Below are 19,977 nucleotides of genomic sequence, written 5' to 3' on the forward strand. Positions count from 1 at the left end.
TTTGTGTCCCCTGATTTATCAGATCCTGACAGAGGCGTAGGTCGATCGCCCACTGGGGTGAACTGGTCATTTTCTCCTTACAACAGACCAAAATTTTTAATATCTCTTTTAAGATTTTTATTAGATGCAAACAATTTTAGAATTATTAATATCATACCTTCCTAGTTGAAAGTTTTATCAGAATCTTTGTGGAGTGTTTCTCGACACCAGCAGTCAATTCTCTGAGTTTCCAGACATCAACTGGGTGCTCACTCAATTTGTTCGATTTTGACACTAAACAGACTTCACAGCCTATGTGCGCAGTCCCCTAAGACTGTCTTCCTTCACATCAGATGTCCTTCACCACTTACCTGTACTTTTGTCAAAACCCCTCCTATGTTTCAGTAGTTTTCCAGAAAGGCTCACAGAACTCAGAAAGGCACCTTAAATGTTTACCAGTTTATTGGGATGGATACAATTCAGAAGCAACCAAATGCAAGAGAGGTGGAGGGCAAGGCGTGGGGACAGAGGAGGCAAGGAGCTTCCCTGTCCTCTTCAGGCAGCCACTCTTCGGATACCTTGGTATGTTCACCACCCAGGAAGTTCATCAAGTCTCCTCGCTGAACAGTTTTTATAGAGCTTAATCTTCAGCACCCCCTCCCACATTCCCTTCTTAGAGATCAGTAGCCTGAAATTTCCAACCCTCTAATCACTGGGGCTTTCTGATGACCAGCCCCATCCTAAGACTATCTAAGGGTCTAAGTCACCCCATTAGTACAAACTCAGGTTGATCAAAGGGGTCTCCTTAGAAATAGAAAAACATAAAGCCTATCAACAAGGAAATTCTGAGGGTTTTAGGAGCTCTGCCCAAGAACCAAGGACAAAGACCAAGTGTATTTCTTATTATGCCACACTTTTCATCCTTTCTGTCTAGTAATCATTTTTGGTTTAAAGCTTATATTTTCTGACATCAATATAGTTATGCCAGCTTTCAGTTAATTCATATCAATGAATTCACCAGTTTTTACTTAGTAGTTGCCTAGTATATCTTTTTATTAAAAATATTACTATAAAATTTATTGAAATTATTTTGAAAGTTTATTTTGTTTAAATTTTCAAGTTTCAGCTATTTATAAGGTATTTACTACTGAAATGTTTTAATATACAAAAGTAGTAGTAAAATGGCCGCTCATATACCTAATGCATGGGTTAAAATCTGATTGTCATTTTGCTTTATCTGCATCTATTTTTTATGCCATGTGTTTTACATAAGCCTCATACCTTTATCACACTTAATAAGATTCATGATTCCTTAATAGTCTTCATTATCCAGTTCACATTCAAATTTCCCCAGTAAACCCAAATTGCTTCCATAGTCCTTTCTCACATTTAGTTACTTTGTCTCCAACATGCCTTTCAGTCTAGGACAGTTTATACATACCCTCAATGTTTTTCCTTGATAACATTAATGTTTTCAAGACGTCAAACGACTTGTCACATAAACTGTCCATCTTATTAACTTCAGTCTTTATGTCCTTATATTTCAATTGAATCTGCTGTAAACAGTATTCCCTGCATTCGTTTTCTAATCCAGTATAATGTTTGTCTTTTACTTGGCAAGTTTAGTGCATTTATATTTATGGTCACTATCAATATATTTGGAATTAGTTCTTCCATCTTATCTGATCATTTCCACAAATCTCACTTTTTATATGTAATGTTTCATTATTTTGTAATTGAACGGGGTGCTTTTGCTTTCTTATGTTTAGTCCACCTCATTCCGTTTTATTCCATGATTAATTTAGAGATCTGTACTCCATGGGTCCACATCACATTCTGCCCAATGTGAGAGAAGGGCCTTCAAAGACTCCCCTTTAATTTTGGCCTGTGCCCCTTGAGCTTGGCAAACTTGAAAACAGGCATGAGATGTTATATCAATAGAGCTAAGATAAAACTAAAAGGAACTAACTGGGAGAAAACTATATGTCAACACTGGGGAAAGAATGAGCATAAGCTTTTCCTAGACCAGGTATGGTCCAAGCAGGAGGGAACGAGAAAGGAGCCGTTTACAAGTCCTGTCCGGGATTCCACAGACAGAAGGTCCCCAGACAACCAGGCTGCCCAGAGAAACATTGGCAACCAGATGGAGGAGATGACTTGCCTTGTGGAGGGAAGGACAATTGGCCCCAGAAGGGAGCTTCCGAGGAGCCCACAAAAGCCCGTTTCAGGAAACTGGTCACTTTGAACATCTGCCAAGCCCAGCTAGTAACAGAGGCAGACCCCAAGGGACCAATCACGAATGGTCAGACCTCCTTCCCTAAGCCCTCCCCAGAGGCCTCAGCAGCAGGCAGGTCAGGTATAAGACCATCCACACCCACACTCCATAAGGTCTGAGGCAGCCTTTGTACCAGGTGACCTGGCTGCACTGGGCAGAGCTCATTGGTCTAGTGGGCCAATGCTATCAACCAACCAGTAGACAGCTCAGTGTGGTGACTGAGCCAATCAGATTCTCTCTCAGGACCTTGTGCTAGGAGCGCCTCGCAGGCCACGGGGAGGGATGAAGCTGAATGAATATGGGAAGAGAAGCCACAGAAGTGGGTGTGGGGTCAGAGACTTGGGGATCATAACAAGCCCCAAGAGGAGAGGACGCAGGATCACTGCAGGGTGGAAGGGATAAGGCAGAGAAAAGCTGTGGACAGCAGGGGAGGTTTTAAACAAGATTGGCCAGAGCATGTAATTTTCATTTTGGCTGCGATTCGGTTTGGTTTGAGCCCCACTGAACATCTACAGACTCCAGCTGCTGACTCCTGGAAGCCAGCCTGGGTCTAGTTCCAGGTCAAGGGTCCTGGTTTCCCTTGGTTCCTGTTCTTACATATCAGTCAGGTTTGTCTGTCTCTCTTGCTGCCCACCTGTACCTACACGCCTGGAAACACCCATTATGGAGATAACCAGAGCTGGACTTTGTTTCCTGCAGGTAAAGAACACAGCCCACAAATCAAAAGTGAGAGAAAATCACCTAAGAGCCAGAGCACAGGCTGGCATCAGCAGGAACAGAGCCTCGCTGCACCCTGAACAGACTTCATGCCAGGCACTTCTTGATGCATTAATCCCAATTAAATCTTTCCTTACTGGGCTTCATTTTATTCTTGTGAAAATAAACCTTATTGTAAAATAGAATGAAAACTACAATCCAAAGCAGAAACCCACTAGGCAAACAAGACCCGCTCAATGTATAAAGTCACTGCAGACAGGACTGTATAAAGTCACTGCTTTTGTTTCTTGTTTCTTGAGAACATGACTCCAATGAGGCCCATGGCTGCAAGGCCCACTCCCGCGATGCCAACTGCCATGATGGCATCTCTGACCTGCAAGAGAGAGCACAGTGAGTCAGACTCTGTGTCAGGAAGCTGAGAACAGACTGTACATTCAACAAGGACATCCAGCTCAGGGAGCTGGACATGCCCCTTAGCTTCCCTGACAAACTCAGGAGTCAACAAATATTGGCAGGGAAATGGGGAGAGAAGGGCAGGATGGGAAAGCAATTGGTGGATGGGGCCAGCTGCCAACAAAGTACACAGGCATAAAGAGGGAAACTGCTTTGACCCTGTGAGTTTTTAAAGCAGACAGAGCCCCAGAGGGTGGCTGCAGAAAGGACGAGGGAGACGAAGCCAGATGGTTGAAATCCTGGCTGGCCAACAGGGAGCTCTTGAAGTAAGTGTAAAGTTGAAGAGGAATTGCTATTGAATCCTCAATAAACTCTGACCTCTGTCCTTCAAATCCCTCACTTATCTTCACCCTTGCTGAATCCCCAGAGCGCAGTCCAGCCAACCATTGACCTTTGCATGTTCTTAAATATATGACTCAACTATGAAAAAGACTAGTGATGTTATAAACTATTAAGATATCTGATTTGTATTGCTTATAATAGAAAAAAAAAAAAAACACAGGCAAAAGTAAGAGTAAGTTCCATGGTAAAAATTGAGCATATGTCAAATTTCACTCTTTCCTGAACTCCAACTAAAAATAAACTAAGTCATTAGTTTTAGGCATAATTTCACTAGGACTTAGAGAACACTCACTGCAATGAAGGCACGATGCCCCAATCAGCAAAACTGTACTTCTCCCAACTAAAAGAGCATCATAAACATGGATCAAGATATCTCCCCTGAAACCAAACCAAGCATTTAAGCAGAATCAAGATTCCAAAAGGAAAAGATTTTCTTAATGGTTTGATGCCAAGAAATCCAATGAGACAACCTATCAGAAATCTCAATAATATAAAGGGTGAAAATGTGGACCTGGAACCCAAAATCCACATCCTTACATGACCTGCCAACTCTGCCCTTGGTACTCAAAGCACAAAGCTTGTCTAGGCTGTATATTTTGTGGCTGCAATACTCACACATGCCCAACATGAAGAACAATTTGGAAAGCTTCAGTGGTTAAAAAATATGTATCTTGGCCCTGTCCAGGCTTATCTGAGTGATAAATGTGTCCAGCAAAGCTATATGAAATTCCAGGAAATATACCAGTGTAACTAACATCACAAGGTACCCAGAACTGGCATACTTGGCAGCAGAACACATGAGGACAGAAGTTTGAATGAAGCAACTGACCTAACTTCCACTGTCCGTCCGGAGAAGGCAATGGCACCCCACTCCAGTACTCTTGCCTGGAGAATCCCATGGGCGGAGGAGCCTGGTGGGCTGCAGTCCATGGGGTTGTGAAGAGTCGTACACGACTGAGCAACTTCCCTTTCACTTTTCACTTTCATGCATTGGAGAAGGAAATGGCAACCCACTCCAATGTTCTTGCCTGGAGAATCCCAGGGACGGGGGAGCTGGTGGGCTGCCGTCTATGGGGTCGCACAGAGTCAGACACGACTGAAGTGACTTAGCAGCAGCAGTCCGTCAGTCTTTAGAGCTTCCTGTGAAAGGTAATTAGGCTGGCTTCATGGCACTCGTGGCTCTGTTTCGTTCTTGCTAGGGAACCTGCATATAACCACTTGTATCCAGTGTTTTCCTTGCTAAGCTAGGCATTAGGATGGGAGAAATGGTTTGCAGATAGTGGAGTAAGAACAATAAGCCCCCAGTTCTTTACAGAACCTCATAGTGTGAGAAGAAATGCTGATGGAGCCAGTTCATACAAAAGGTACTTGGTCAAAGAAAACAACAATAGCCTCATTGTTTGTGCTCATGCTTGTACAAAGTATGTCATTAAATACAAAAGTAGTAAATAGTTAGTTCTAAGGGTGCAAATTTTACAGAAAGAATAATCTTCCTGGGAGAAACAGTGCTCCCTTCAGATGCCATTGATGATTTTCTTGTTGCAAGGCTGCTGGGTCCAGCCCAGCCACTGCGCTGAAATTGCAGGAGTTCTGAACATGAAAATAGGCTACATGGTGTGCATCAGAGGTCTTCAATCAGAATAGTATGAAAGAGAAAAATTCTCCTTCATTATCTTTTTTGTCAAAGTGGGCAAACTAATTCTATCAGATTGCAGACAACTAGCTGCTTATGCTGAAACGTCCACTCTGAGTTAAGCCCTGGAATTGTTTCTAGGAAAAAGACAGTTTGAATGTGCTTTCTTTACTTTCAGCAATGTTGTAAGTAGATATAAGAAGGGTAATATTACTCAGAGAGCAATTGAATTTAGGCTATGAGTGGTTACAAACTAAGAATGTTTATAAAATATTTGACAGCAAGTTGGCTTTAATATTTACAGTAATTTTTAACTAATGCCCTGCAATTTATCCAGGTTTATGAAATATACATATTACCATTGGCCATATCTTCAGTTTCTACTTATCTTAAAATTTTATCTGACACAGAATAGACTTCAGCCTGAGTGTGTAGCTCCTAGCTGCCTCTTTTAAAATGTACTATTCAATGTGAAGGCTTATTTACAAAAGCTTACTAAGTATACATGTCTTGAAACCTGAGTATTTTTAGGTAGGCAGATGGAAAATAGGAGAATCTGTTTTAGAATACTCGGGCATGGAAAGCACAGACTACGTTTTAGGTTTAATCCATTGCTTCCCTTTCTAACTGGAAAGTTAGACAAGTCACATGTAGTCTGTTGAAGGAAAATCTAGTCTGCTTTAAAGAGCTGAACACAAATAAACATAATGACCAATCAGATTCTTTTAACACAAACACAAATGTCCTCATGAGTTCAATGAAAGAGAGTTGCTGCTTTGACAGCGATTACAAAGAAAACTACTGCTGGACATTGTCCAGCACCCACTACTTCCACCCTCTCTGGTGAGACGGCACAAGTGCGGAAGCTGCATTTTAATTTGGCCACACCATGTATTATGATCGTTGCTTGCCTTGGCCAGTGATTCTCAAGGACGGGACGGGCTTGGCCTCTGGGAGATATTTGTCAACATCTATAGCCATTCTGGCTCTTACACCTGGGGGTGGGAAGGCTACTGGCATCTAGAGGGTAGAAGCCACAGATGCTGCTAAACATCCTGCAATGCACAGAGCAAGTCAGGACAAGGAAGGCTTCACTTCATCGTGTCAATGGCCCAAAACGTTAACAGTGCTGAGGCTGAGAAACCCTCATCTAGGCCAAGAAGTGAAAGAGGAAAATCTTTGGGAACAGTTCACATGCCACCTCCTCTTGGTCTGGATCCTGCTTTCGTGTTCTCTGAAGGGGGTCCAGGAGAACTGCTGATGCTTTTTGCCTTTTTCAGGTGTGTAAGTGGTGCATCAGGCTAAAGGCTCGGGAAGAGAAATGGCGTGTGTCTAGTTAGTGTTGCTTCATTTTTCAGGAAGATGTTTGTAGAAAGAATGAACAATAAACAAATATTTCTTGGTTCTTTTACTATCTCAAGATTTGGAATTGTATTTAAATGCTCTAAATATTATTTTTGTGTACTGACAAATGTATTTTACTAGATTATGTAACAATACTGTGTTGAAATCAAATGTTCTACTTGTATGAACTTATGAATTTGTCCTTCAGTCTATTAATAACCACTAAAGGAAACTAAAAATGACATAATTAAGAGATATTTTATAAATCTACCAAATCTTCCTAATACAACACCCTTAATTTATTATTTCCCAAATGTGTACAGTAATCTCTTTTTTTATTTTATTGCTGCATAGGAGGGTGGACATTTATCTGAAGTTGAAGCCCAGGTCTAACTGGGACCTCAATTGTTATGTAGTACCACAAATTATGAAATCAGATTTATTTTGGCGTAAGTTTCTCTTTATTCTGACATCATCACTGCTACTTTTAAAATACTTCTATTATACTAAATATACCAGTAAATGTTAGTTTTCTCATTTAAAAAGATAAATAATTGGAAAACAGGAGAGAGAAGATTAGGAAATCAGAGGAGGACTTCCCTGTTGGCTCAATAACAAAGAATCTGCCTGCCAGTACAGGCGATCTGGGTCCCGTTCCTGACCTGGGAAGATCCCACCTGCCAAGAGCAACTAAGCCCGTGCACCACAGCTATTGAGCCTGTGCTGCGAGCCCGGGAGCCGCAGCTGCTGAGCCCCTCTGCAGCAGCTACTCAAGTCCACGTGCCCGAGAGCCATGCTCCACAACAAGAGAAGCCACCACAATCAGAAGCCCACACAGCAGTGAAGACCCAGCACAGTCAGAAATGAATAAATAAAAATTCTAAAAACGAAAAACAGAGGAGCATTCTAGGGATACAACCTCTGGAATTAAAAAAAAAGGGAAAATGGAAAACTTCCCAGAACTGAAGAATTGGGGTTTCCAGACTGAAAAGAGTCATCAAGTTCCCAATACAATTCATAAACACAGATCTATGCAAGGTTTATCATAGATAATTTTCAGAACACTGAAGATAAGGAGAAGAGTCTATAAGCTTCCAGAAAGATAAAACTGGTCACATACAAAGGCTCAAAAATCACAACGAATTCAGACTTCTCAACAAGAATAGCTTAAATGACATAACAATGGAGCAATACCTTCAAATTTGGGGCAACATTTTTTTCAGCCTAAAATTGCATCCCCAAACTATCAATCAAATGGATAAAATGAAGATATTTTCAGGCACACACAGTCTTTTTAAAATATGCTCTTTTTCAGAACCTATTCAAAGTGGTATTCCACCAAAACTAGAGAGTAATCTAAGAATGGGAAAGATGTGAGCTACAGAGGGTAAAAGCATTAATACAGGAGAAAACTGAAGGGTGTCTCTAAAGGCTGCTAGTAAAGACAGATACTAGGATGACAGTATGCATCAAATGTGGCTCAGGACAAAGGTTGCGAGGGTCATTTTCCCCAACAGACACCTGTGCTGATGCCATAATCCCCCAGATCCCTTCTGTTTGCATCACCTTTGTAACCTAATGAGGTTCCCCTCATGGACCTGCCCAGTGACTTTCCCAGAAGGAGGCTCTTATAAACTGTCAGAGAAGTTGACACCAGACTGTGACCCAGAGATTCTGGAACTCTTCACCAAACATTGGCAGTATTACCCTATCCATACCTAGGTAGGGGTGTACTTGATATTCCTCGATTTTTATATGAATCGCCTTTCCCATTCACATATACATACTTATATATTTATTGTATATATGTACATATATAGGGATGAACTAATCAGCATGCAGGTCAGTGTAGTAAACACCACTAGTTATCAGCAGTATGAGGAAGAAGGCTGAGCATGATCCTTGCTGGTGAATGCCTCCTAAGGATGTCACTGTGGCCCAGACAGGCCAGTGGACAAGACACTGGGTGAACCAAGAGAAAGAATGAAAATGAGGGCCATTATGACTACTTCAACTGCCACGATTTATTAAGAGAATTTTCTTAGTTGCCACTATGCTAAGCATAAGGATGCTCTTACCTAATTCACACAGTAGCCCTCCGAGATCAATATCATCACTTGTACTTTACCAAATGGTGACCCACTCGAGTATTCTTGCCTGGAAAATCCCATCAACAGAGGAGCCTAGTGGGCTACAGCCCATGCGGTCACAAGAGTCTGACACGACTGAGAGGCTAAACCGCCAAGAGTGGTATTTAACCTGAGAGAACTTCAATCAATCCCCAAGGTCATAAAGCTGACAAAAGGCAGAGCTCACATCCAGCCCGGGTCTGCCTGACTCCAGAAAGCCGCACTCTCGACCACCACACGCCCATGAAGAGACCAAATCTCAAAATGTTATAAAGTAATGAATATCAACAACCTGATGGATCTTAACCTCACCTTTCCTCAAAAGAACAAGAAAAATCATACTCTTTTCCATCAACTGATATCTGACCCAATGACAGTCAACCAATCGGTAGACAGCTCAGTGTAGTGAGTGAGCCAATCAGATTCTCTCTCAGGAGCTTGTGCTAGGAGCTCCTCTCAGACCAGGGGTAAGGCTGGAGCTGAGCAGATATGGGAAGAGACACTACAGGAGTGGGTGTGGGATCAGAGACTTGGGGGCCGTGACAAGTCCCAAGAAGAGAGGACGCAGGATCACTGCAGGGTGGAAGTGATAAGGCAGAGAAAAGCTGTGGAGAGCAGGGGAGGTTTTAAACAAGACTGGCCAGAGCATATAATTTTCATTTTGGCTGTGGTTTTGTTTGGTTTCAGCCCCACTGGACATCTACAGACTACGGCTGCTGACTCCTAGAAGCTGGCCTGGGTTTAGTTCCAGGTCCAAGGGTCCTGATTGCCCTTGGTTCCTGTTCTTGCATATCAGTCAGGTTTGTCTGTCTCTCTTGCTGCCCACCTGTACCGACACGACTGGAAACACCCATTACTTCAGATAACCAGAGCTGGACTTTGTTTCCTGCAGGCAAAGAACACTGCCCACAAACCGAAAGTGAGAGAAAATCACCAAAGACCCAGACAGCCTGACATCAGCAGGAACAGAGCCTCACTGCAATCTCAACAGACTCCAGCCAGGCAGTTCTTGATGCATGTCCCCCAGTAAAATCCTCCCTTATTGGGTTTTATTTTTATTATTATAAGAAAAAATGAAATCCACAAACCATACCAGAAACTGATAGCTTATGATGTTTGGTGTCGAATCTGTGGTCTTCAAAGGAGATTTAACTCCAGGACCAAAGATGCAGTCTCAGTCACTCAGAGCTTTGTGCAGCAAAGATTTTTATTTAACATAAAAGGACAGAGAAAGCTTCTGACATAGATGTCAGAAGGGGGTAGAAAGAGTACCCACCTCACTAGTTTAAGCAGGGCATTATATACTTTTCAACTGGCTGCTGAGAATAGATAAAAACAATGTCTCAAGACTGAGAAAGTTTTATCCAGACCCTCTCCCACAGCATACATCTTGAGATAACATTGGCCCAAGACTAGTCTGGTAAAATGGGTTTCAAGCACTCTGTCCCTGGGAGAGATGTGTTATGGTTGTGTAAGCAGTGAGGAAACAGGTTCCCAGGCACCATTTGGTACAGTTATAATGACTGACATGGAGACCTAGAGTCTGAGAAAAGCATACCCAGGAGTAAGATATGTTATGCTTAAAAGGCCAGTTTTCAAATGAAATAGACTGTTGCAAAATGAACACAGAGCTTTTAAAAATAGCCCATCCTTGGAAAGATATATCATAGCTCACAGGGCCTACGAGACTAAGGCAAAAGAATAAGAAAAAGAAGGAAAGTTTACTTCCTCCTTAAAGGGGCCTTGGACTGCCTATCAACCTGCCTGTTAACTCTCTCAAAACTGTCTAGCAAAACAAGACGCCCCTCAATGTCTAAAGCCACTGCTGACAAGACACTCCCTTCAGGTCATTGATTTTGCTTCTTGTTTCTTGAGAACATGGCTCCAGCAAATAGGGCTATCAGGCCCACTCCAGAGATGGTAGCTGCTGTGACAGCATCTCTGACCTGCAAGAGAGAGGAGAGTGAGTCAGATTCTGTGTCAGTAAGCTGAGTACAGACTGTACATTCAACAAGGATGTCCAGCTCATGGAGCTTCATGTGCCTCATAGCCTCCTTGACAAACTCAGGAGTCAACAAATATTGGCAGGGAAATGCAGAGAGGAGGGCAGCAGGAGGAAGGAATTTGTGAATGCGGCAGCTGGCCAATGACATACACAGGCCTGAAGAGGGAAATTCCCTTCAGCCTGCGGGTTTTTAAAGCAGACAGATCCCCAGAGGGTGACTGTGGACAGGACAGGGAGATGAGGCCAGATGGTTGAAATCCTGGCTGATCAACAGGGAGCTCTTGAGATACGTGTAAATTTGAACAGGAATTTCTATTGAATCCTCAGTGAACTCTGACCTGGGTCCTAACAGAACCCTCACTTGTCTTCATCTTTGCTGTATGTCCAGTGCCCAGACCTGCCAGGCGCCAAGTGCTCTCTGCACGTTCTTCAATAAATGACTCAACTATGAAAAAGAGTGGTGATGTTATACTTTAAATTATTAAGATATCTTACTTATATTGCTTGTTCTAGAAAAAAAGAAACCTGCAAAAGAAAGAGTAAGTTTCAGGGTAAAAACAGAACACGTATCAAATTTCACTCCGTCCTGAACTCCAAACAAAAATAAAGTAAGACATTAGTTTTAGGCATAATTCCACTAGGACTCAGAGAACACTAAAGGCTAAGGCAGCTGTGGAAAAAGCTGAATATTAATCCTAAATACAGTAAGTCCCCTACATACTAACCTGGTCAGTTCTGAGAGCACGTTCTTAAGTCCCATTTGTTTGTAAGTCCAACAAAGTTAGCTTAGGTCCCCAAGTAACACAATCAACTATACAGCACTGTACTGTAAAAGATTTATAGTACTTTTCATACAAAAAAATACATAAAAAACAAAAAGAATAAAGAACACATTCTTTTTTTACTTCAACTTAAATTCTTTATTATCACACTCAAAGATACTTATTGAAAGTGAAAGCATTAAGTGATCAGTTGTGTCTGATTCTTTGCGACCTCATGGACTTCAGCCTGCCAGGCTTCTCTGTCCATGGAATTCTCCAGGCAAGAATACTGGAGTAGGTTGCCACTCCCTTCTCAAGGGAGACTTTCTAACCCAGGGATTGAACGTCAGTGTCTAGCATTGAATGCAGATTCTTTACCATCTGAGCCATCCTTTTAATAGGGTTCTCATATATTTTTTTTAAAAAAGATTTACTCATTGATTTTTGGCTCACTGGGTCTTCACTGCTGTGTTCAGCCTTTCTTGAGTTGCAGGAAGTGGGGGCTCCCTTTGTTGTGGAGCATAGGCTCTAGAACTTGGACTCAGTAGTTTTGGGCTCAGCAGTTGTGGCACAAGGGCTTAGTTACCTCACCTCAAGTGGGATCCTCTTGGACCAGGTTTTGAACCTGTGTCCCTTGCATTGGCAGGTGTATTCTTTACTGCTGGAACCACCAGGGATGTCCCTCTCATATATTTTTAATCTCACAGTATAGTACTTTGAAAAGTACAGTGGTGAAGAACAACAGCTGGCATCCAGGGGCTGGTGTCACGTGAACAGGCAAGAAGAGTTACTGACTGGAGGAGGGAGAGGAGGTGGGAGATGGTGGAACGGAAGGATCATCAGCAATAGGAGATGGAGGGCAAGCTTCAATGTCACTCCTTCCTGACTTTGCTGGAACACAAGTTCGCATTTTGAAAGTTCCAAACTCAAATGTTTATATGTCAGGGGCTAACAGTGTACATCACTTCATGGGAAATAGATGGGAAAACAGTAGAAACAGTGTCAGACTTTATTTTTTGGGCCCCAAAATCACTGCAGATGGTGACTGCAGCCATGAAATTAAAAGACACTTACTCCTTGGAAGGAAAGTTATGACCAACCTAGATGGCATATTAAAAAACAGGGACATTACTTAGCTAACAAGGGTCCATCTAGTGAAGACTATGGTTTTTCCAGTAGTCGTGTATGGATGTGAATTGGACTGTGGAGAAATCTGAGCACCAAAGAATTGATGGTTTTGAACTGTGGTGTTGGAGAAGACTCTTGAGAGTCCCTTGGACTGCAGGGAGATCCAACCAGTCCATCCTAAAGGAGATCAGCCCTGGGATTTCTTTGGAAAGAATGATGCTAAAGCTGAAAGTCCAGTACTTTGGCCACCTCATGCGAAGAGTTGACTCATTGGAAAAGACTCTGATGCTGGGAGGGACTGGGGGCAGGGGGAGAAGGGGACGACAGAGGATGAGATGGCTGGATGGCATCACGGACTCGATGGACGTGAGTTTGAGTGAACTCCGGGAGTTGGTCATGGACAGGGAGGCCTGGCGTGCTGCGATTCATGGGGTCACCAAGAGTCGGACACGACTGAGCAACTGAACTGAACTGAACTGAACTGTATACAACAGAATCCCTGAAAAATATCACATATTGACATCACCAGGTTCTTCTGGAAGTAGGTGAAAGAGAGAGAGAGCTGAGGCCCCTCCCTAACTGCAATGAAAATCAGAAGATTTGGGGGTCTGAAAACAAAAGCGCAAGTGACGGTGTGGGTATCATACCTCCAAAAAGGGATTGAGAGGCCATACATATGCGAAATGGAGGCTCGTGGCCTTCCCGTCCCCTCTGCTCCCAGTACTTTACCCTCTGCATAAGAGTCAGGAAAACTCTTCTGGGGAATCGGACTGGCCCAAGTGGAAACAATGAAAGGTACCAATATGAGGGTTCCCCCTCTACTCTGAAGTGAACCTCAAAGTCAACAAGCCACTGCCCTCTCTGAGCTCACTCCTCAAGCCCCGTACTCTTAATCATGAGCCCACAATCCAGATGTACCAGACATCTAGCTGTTGCTGCTACTGCTGCTACTGCTAAGTCACTTCAGTCGTGTCCAACTCTGTACGACTCCATAGACGGAAGCTCGCCAGGCTCCGCCATCCCTGGGATGCTCCAGGCAAGAACACTGGAGTGGGTTGCCATTACCTTCTCCAAGGCATGAAAGTGAAAATGAAAGTGAAGTCGCTCAGTCATGTCCAACGCTTTGCGACCCCATGGACTGCAGCTTACCAGGCTCCTCTGCCCATGGGATTTTCCAGGCAAGAGTACTGGAATGGAGTGCCATTGCCTTCTCCAAGACATCTAGAAGACCTTTGAAATAGGAGACAGAGAGCAAAACAAAAAGGAAAAAGCAATCTGGAGAAAGAAAAGATAACATCTTTTTAAAAACTGTTTTTAGAGAATAGAATGTATACAGTAAAGAAGAGGGACTTCCTGGTGGCCCAGTGGTAAAGAATCCACCTGGCAATTCAGGATCCCTAGGTTGGGAAGATCCACTGGAGAAGGCACTCCAGGATTCTTGCCTGGGAAATCCCACGGACAGAGGCACCTGGTGGGCTATGGCTCATGGGGCTGCAAAAGAATCAAATATGACTTAGTGACTAAACAACACCATATATAAAGAAGAACACAGTGCTATTAAAAATAACGGAATGTTGAGAGAAAAAAGCAATTCTCAGAAAATAAAAATATGCTGGAAATTACAAACTCAATAGACATTTTAGAGATAAAGTTGGGAAATCTCTCAGAAGGAACAGCAGAAAAGATGAAGCTATAGAAAACAGCTTCCAAAGGTAAAAATGAAGGAATAATCCAGTCAGTATAACATTTGAATAATAAACTTTCCAGAAAGAGGGATTAGAGGAAACTCAGAGGGGAAGCAAGCGTGAAATAACTCATGAAAATTTACTAGGACCAAAGGGTATATGTTTTCAGATTGAAATGGTGCTTTGAGGATAAAAGCAGACCTATGCCAAGGCACGTTAGTGTGAGATTTTAGAACACTGGGTAAAGACAAGACATTACATCTTCTAGAGCAGGAGAGAAAAACAGGAAACCGAGAAAAGATCAGGAATCAGAATCACTCTACATTTCATCATAGCAATGCTGGAAGCAAGAAGACAACGGAATAATGCCCTCAAACTCTTACAGTAAAACAATTTCTAACCTAGAATTACATACCTATGTGCTTAGTGGTTCAGTCATGTCCAACTCTTTGCAACCGTATGGACTATAGCCCACCAGGCTCCTCTGTCCATGGAGAATCTCCAAGCAAGAATACTAGAGTGGGTTGCCATGCCCTTCTCCTCCAGGGGATCTTCCCAACCTAGGGATTGAACCCAGGCTTCCCACATTGCAGGCAGATTCTTTCCTGTCTGAGCCACCAGGGAAGCCCAAGAATACTACAGTAGGTAGTCTTATCCCTTTTCCAGAGGATCTTCCTGACCCAGGAATCAAACCAGGATCTCCTGCATTTCAGGAGGATTCTTTACTAGTTGAGCTACCAGGGAAGCCCTGGAATTCTATACCTATACAGACTATTATTTCAAGTGGGAGGGTGAATTGAAAAATAATTCGGACATATAGGATCTCAAAAAAAATTCTCCTTCCATGCATCCTTTTTTAAGAAGCTGCTGAAGGAGTTTCCACCACAAGAAATGTGTAAACCAAGACAGGGCTTCCCAGGTGACTCATTGGTAAAGAATCCACCTGCCAAAGCAGGAGACATGGGTTTGGTCCCTAGATTGGGAAGATCCTCTGGAGAAGGAAATGGAACCCCCTCCAGTATTCTTGCCTGGGAAATCTCATGGGCAGAGGGGCCTGGAGGGCTGAAGTCCATGGTGTTGGAAAAGCTATTCAACATGGTGTTGGTGTTTAGCTATTCAACAATAACAGCAAACAAAGAGAGAGGACATGAGATATGGAAGATGGTGCTCTGGTACAGGAGACAATAGAGGGAAATCTTTCTAGAATAACAGCAGGAGGAGCTCCCAGGGCATTAACTGTACCCAGGGTAAAGAGTAACTGGTAGGCAGAAAAATAGCCCCCAAGGAGGTCTAGGTCTTAATCCCATAATATGTCCTCATTCCTAATACTTGTAAATACATTATGCTACATGGAGAGAGAGGATTGAGATTGCAGATAGAATTAAGGTTGCTAATCAATTTACCTTAGAATAGGAAGGTTATTCTGGATTTCCAGATAAGCCCAATATAATCACAAAGTTTCTGATGGAAGCAGGAAGGAGTAGAGTCAGTATCACAGTGAAACAATGGGAGAGAGACTCAACCAGCCATTTCTAACTTTGGAGATGAAAGGGAGCCACAAGCCAAGGAATGCAGGCAGCCTCTTGAAGCTGGAAAAGACTAGAAAACAGGTTCCCTGTGAGAGCCTCTAGAAAAGAACACAGCCTTGTTGACACCTTGATTTTAGCTCAGTGAGACCTGTTTCAGACTTCTGACCTCCAGAACTATAAGACAATACATTTGTGTTGTGTTAAGCCACTGAATTTCTGGCCATGTGTTACAGCAGCCACAGGTACTCATAAAGCAATCAATTCAAGTTCAAGCCTGGCATGTAGAGTGAACTGTTGTCACCATTATCCTACATATCTTAAGGCAACTTCTGGGGGATGTGGCCTGGCTGAGTAAGAGAAACAGCAGAGAAATAAGAAACTCAGAGACCACGGAGCTAGGGACACACCGAGGACCCACCTGGTCGCTGCGGGGGACCCCGTAGCACGGCTCATTGATGAAATGCTCGCAGTTCTGGCTGGTCAGGCTGTAGCACAACTCCCAGCCCACCAGCTTCTCCACCCGCTGGATGATTTTGCTGGGAGGAAATGGCTTGTACTTGTCATCATGCTTGTTGTTGACCCTGTACGGATCTCCCCCAACCACATCACACAGCCGCTTCTTGTTTACTATGGCCCTATCAGCCAGTGAAGACATGATACTGGACCCACCAGCTCCTGAGATTCTGCCTGTGGATACAGGATGAGGAACATGATTGGTCCTGGGCTGGCCCCCAGCCTAGCATCCACCACATCCACAAGGGGATGAGCAGATGAGTCAGGGTCAGACCTATGTGACTTTGGATAAGACCCTTGTGGTCTCTGGTCCACGGTCTTATCTGAAATGAGGAATGAAGTTCCATAATTTGTTGTGATATTTTTAACCTAGAGAAGTTGGCCTTGCACATCCTGTGACACCCCAGTGGCCCTCTTGATTGTGCAAATACAGGCTCTGAGCACACCCACCTCCCTGGGAGAATAGAGTGTGAGTTTTTTGTGATCCCGCCAAGACTCCACTTCCCTGACATACGCAAAGCTGATTGCTGCAGAAAAGGTGGATGGCTTTGGGGAACGGATCCCATTCTTGATGTGTCAAGGTATCTCATTGTGGTTTAATTTGTATTTGCCTAGGCAGCTAAAGATGTTGAGCATCTTTTCATGTGCTAATTTTCCATCTGTTTGTTCTCTCAGAAGTGCTGTCCCCTTCTCTATTTTCTGGAATTTTATAAAAATTGGGACTCTTTCTTTAAACTGTTCATGAAATTTGCTGGGGAAGCAATCTTACCTGGATATTTCCATTTGGAAGATTTTTTAATTAAAAATTCAATTCCCCTAACTGGACATAGAAATAGACCGTGTATCTATTTTATCTTGGGTTGCTTTTGAGAGTTTGTGTTTTTCAAAACATTGGTCCATTTAATCTGGATTTCATATATATGCACAACTGTGCTATATTTGTTTTGCTCTTTCTGACTACCTTACTCTGTAAAACAGGTTCTAGGTTCATCCACCTCACTACAACTGACTCAAATTCGTTCCTTTCTATGGCTGTATAATCTTCCATTGTACCTATGAACCCTATCTTCTTCATCCATTCATCTATCGATGAATATCTAGGTTGCTTCCATATCCTGGCTATTATAAATAGTGCTGCAATGAACACTGGGGTGCATGTATCGTCTTGAATTGTGGTTTTCTCAGAGCATATGCCCAGTAGTGGGGTTGTTGGGTCATATGGTAATTTTATTCCTAATTTGTTAAGGAATCTTCATACTGTTCTCCATAGTGGCTGTACCAATCTACATTTAATCTTAGTCATCAAATGTAATACATACATAGAGTGCATAATATGATTTTCTTATCTCTTCAATGTCTGTGGGGTCTTTAGTGAAAACCCTTCTTTCATTTCTGATATTGGTCATTTGAATCTTTTTCCCTTTTTTTCTTTGTCAGTCTCACTAGAGTTTTACCCATTTAATTGGTATTTTCAGAAAAACATTTTTGACCCTATTGATTTTCTCTGCTGTTTTCTGTTTCCAGCTTTATAGATTTCTGCCCTTATGTTTTTTAATTCCTTCTTTTTACTTGCTTTGGTTTATTTTGCACTTTTTTTCTAATTTCTTCAGTTGAAAGCTCAGAGAACTGATTTTAAACTTTTCTTCCTTTCTAGTATAAGCATTTAAGACAATACATTTTTGTCTCAGCACTTTACCTATACCACACAAAATTTGATATTTTATGTTTGCATTTTTGTTCCTTTTAAAATATTTGCTAATGTCCATTGAGACTTCCTGCCAGAAGAGCCTAGCAGGCTATAGGACACGGGATCGGAAAGAGTCAGACACGACCAAGAGTTGGACAGGACTGACATTTAGACAGAAAATCCTTCCTTGCTTTCAGGGACCAGATGGACTGCATTCTTGTCTAATAGCCACTTTGAAAACATCTCAGCCAGATCTCCAGGTATAGCGTTTGGCCTGCCTGCTCTAGAAAAACCAGATGAACATGAACCTAAGCCATCTGTCTCGCATAGAGTGGCTTCTTTGGGGAGAGGGGGTGATGCTTAATCCTCATCACGTGATGGGCAACCGGGACGGTGCAAGCACTTGTCTTGGGCACCAGCCCCCACCCCTGCTGAGACACGGGAAAAGAGGGAGGGTCCTGGGACTGTGTTGGCTGAGTCCGTGTTCACTCAGGTGTACCTTCGTATGCCTGGGGCTGTGCAGATGTGTTTCTGCACGTGTGTACTCATGACACAGCATGCACAGCATCTCCCCAACATGTCCCAGCACCAGGCCCACCCAGGGCAATGCTGGGCAGTCAGTATGTGGACAGACCCTCAAGCCCACCACCCTGTGCTCATGGTGTCCGTGGCCTCACTGAGCCCCATCTTTGGGCCCCTCCTGCCCTCAGGATGCCCTTCTCTCATAGCTGATGTCTTGAGAGATGCAAGGTGGAGAGATCTTAATGTGACCCAACAGGTAGTTCAGCCAGGGACCAGAACCTTGTGGGATCACAAAGCTGTCAGCAATGGGGTGGACACATGCTACGTGGCCCTTCCGCCCACACAACAACCTGACAAGGGAGCATCATCCCATCGTGGAGACGCAGGAACCAGGGTTCCCAGAGGGCGATGCCCTGCTCAAGGTCACTTGTGCCAAGAAGCCAAGCCGGGCCTTTGCCCACATCTCCCACTAGGCACCCCACAGTCCTGCCTGACTCCCTTTCCGCACCCCATTCCTCATGGTCTGTGTTCCACCCCGGGGCACCCCAGCTGCAAAAATGAATCATTTTTCTGTTCCCACTACATTCCTGATCTGGGGAATGATGTCCCCTGTTCCAACCCCTCTTCCAGCTTTCCTAGTCCCCAGAGAGGGCCACCCTAAGTCCTCCAGCTCCCTAACACATCCTTTCCTTCTCCCCTACCCTCACCCCCACCCCTGCCACATGCATCCAACCACAAAGTCCAGTCACTGATGAGAAACATCTTCCTTTAGTGCATTTGGACATCACCAGGAAATAATGTGCCCCTTGAGGCTGCTGCAGCCATGGTGACCAGGCAGGCTGTCACTGGGGACACAGCACCAGCACGATGGAAAACCCTAGGTCCTTAGTGGCCTCAACGAGCTACTGAAATGGATCTGAGTCGCTGGCCTCTGTCTTCCTGTTACAGAGTCAGTGACTGTCCAGGCTGTCAAAACCTGTTTTAGTTAAGTTCTGCCTCTTGCAGCCAAACACATCCTACAGGGGCATCGAGGTCCTGGGTCCCACATGCCATGAGGCACCCACCTCCTGAAGGCTTGTCCCATGCAGTGCAACACCCCTACTGGCCCACCCCATGGCTTCTGTCCCAGTATTTCCTAGAGTCATTACAATGGCCTAGAAGGTGTACTAGGGGGTTGGCACCTCTGAGCCTCTAAATAACCCTCTTCCTGGAGTAGGAACAGTCGTCCAGGATTTTGTTGGAAGAGACCTTGGATTTCTCAAGCAAGGCCAGATG

The 19,977-nt window shown here is 43.6% G+C and overlaps 1 protein-coding gene across 1 annotated transcript; it reads right to left on the reverse strand.

Annotated features, from left to right (window-relative positions):
- Nucleotides 1-425: 425 nt before the first annotated feature.
- On the reverse strand, nt 426-18,867 carry LOC128068581 (phospholipase A and acyltransferase 3-like). Its single transcript, XM_052661691.1, has 3 exons — nt 18,858-18,867; nt 16,399-16,667; nt 426-3,344 (listed from the first exon to the last, which is right to left on the reverse strand). Exons 1-3 carry the CDS (start codon nt 18,865-18,867, stop codon nt 3,243-3,245), a joined length of 381 nt encoding a protein of 126 aa, XP_052517651.1. The 3' UTR covers nt 426-3,242.
- Between the last annotated feature and the right edge of the window lie 1,110 nt (nt 18,868-19,977).

Source organism: Budorcas taxicolor, chromosome 25 (assembly GCF_023091745.1).
Source record: "Budorcas taxicolor isolate Tak-1 chromosome 25, Takin1.1, whole genome shotgun sequence".
Lineage (NCBI taxonomy): Eukaryota > Metazoa > Chordata > Mammalia > Artiodactyla > Bovidae > Budorcas > Budorcas taxicolor.

What these genes read in the sequence shown, in the direction of transcription:
- LOC128068581 (XM_052661691.1), bottom strand. An exon ending in GGGTCCCCCGCAGCGACCAG is followed by an intron (nt 3,345 to 16,398) that starts GTGGGTCCTCGG and finishes TCTCTCTTGCAG; the next exon opens with GTCAGAGATGCCATCATGGC.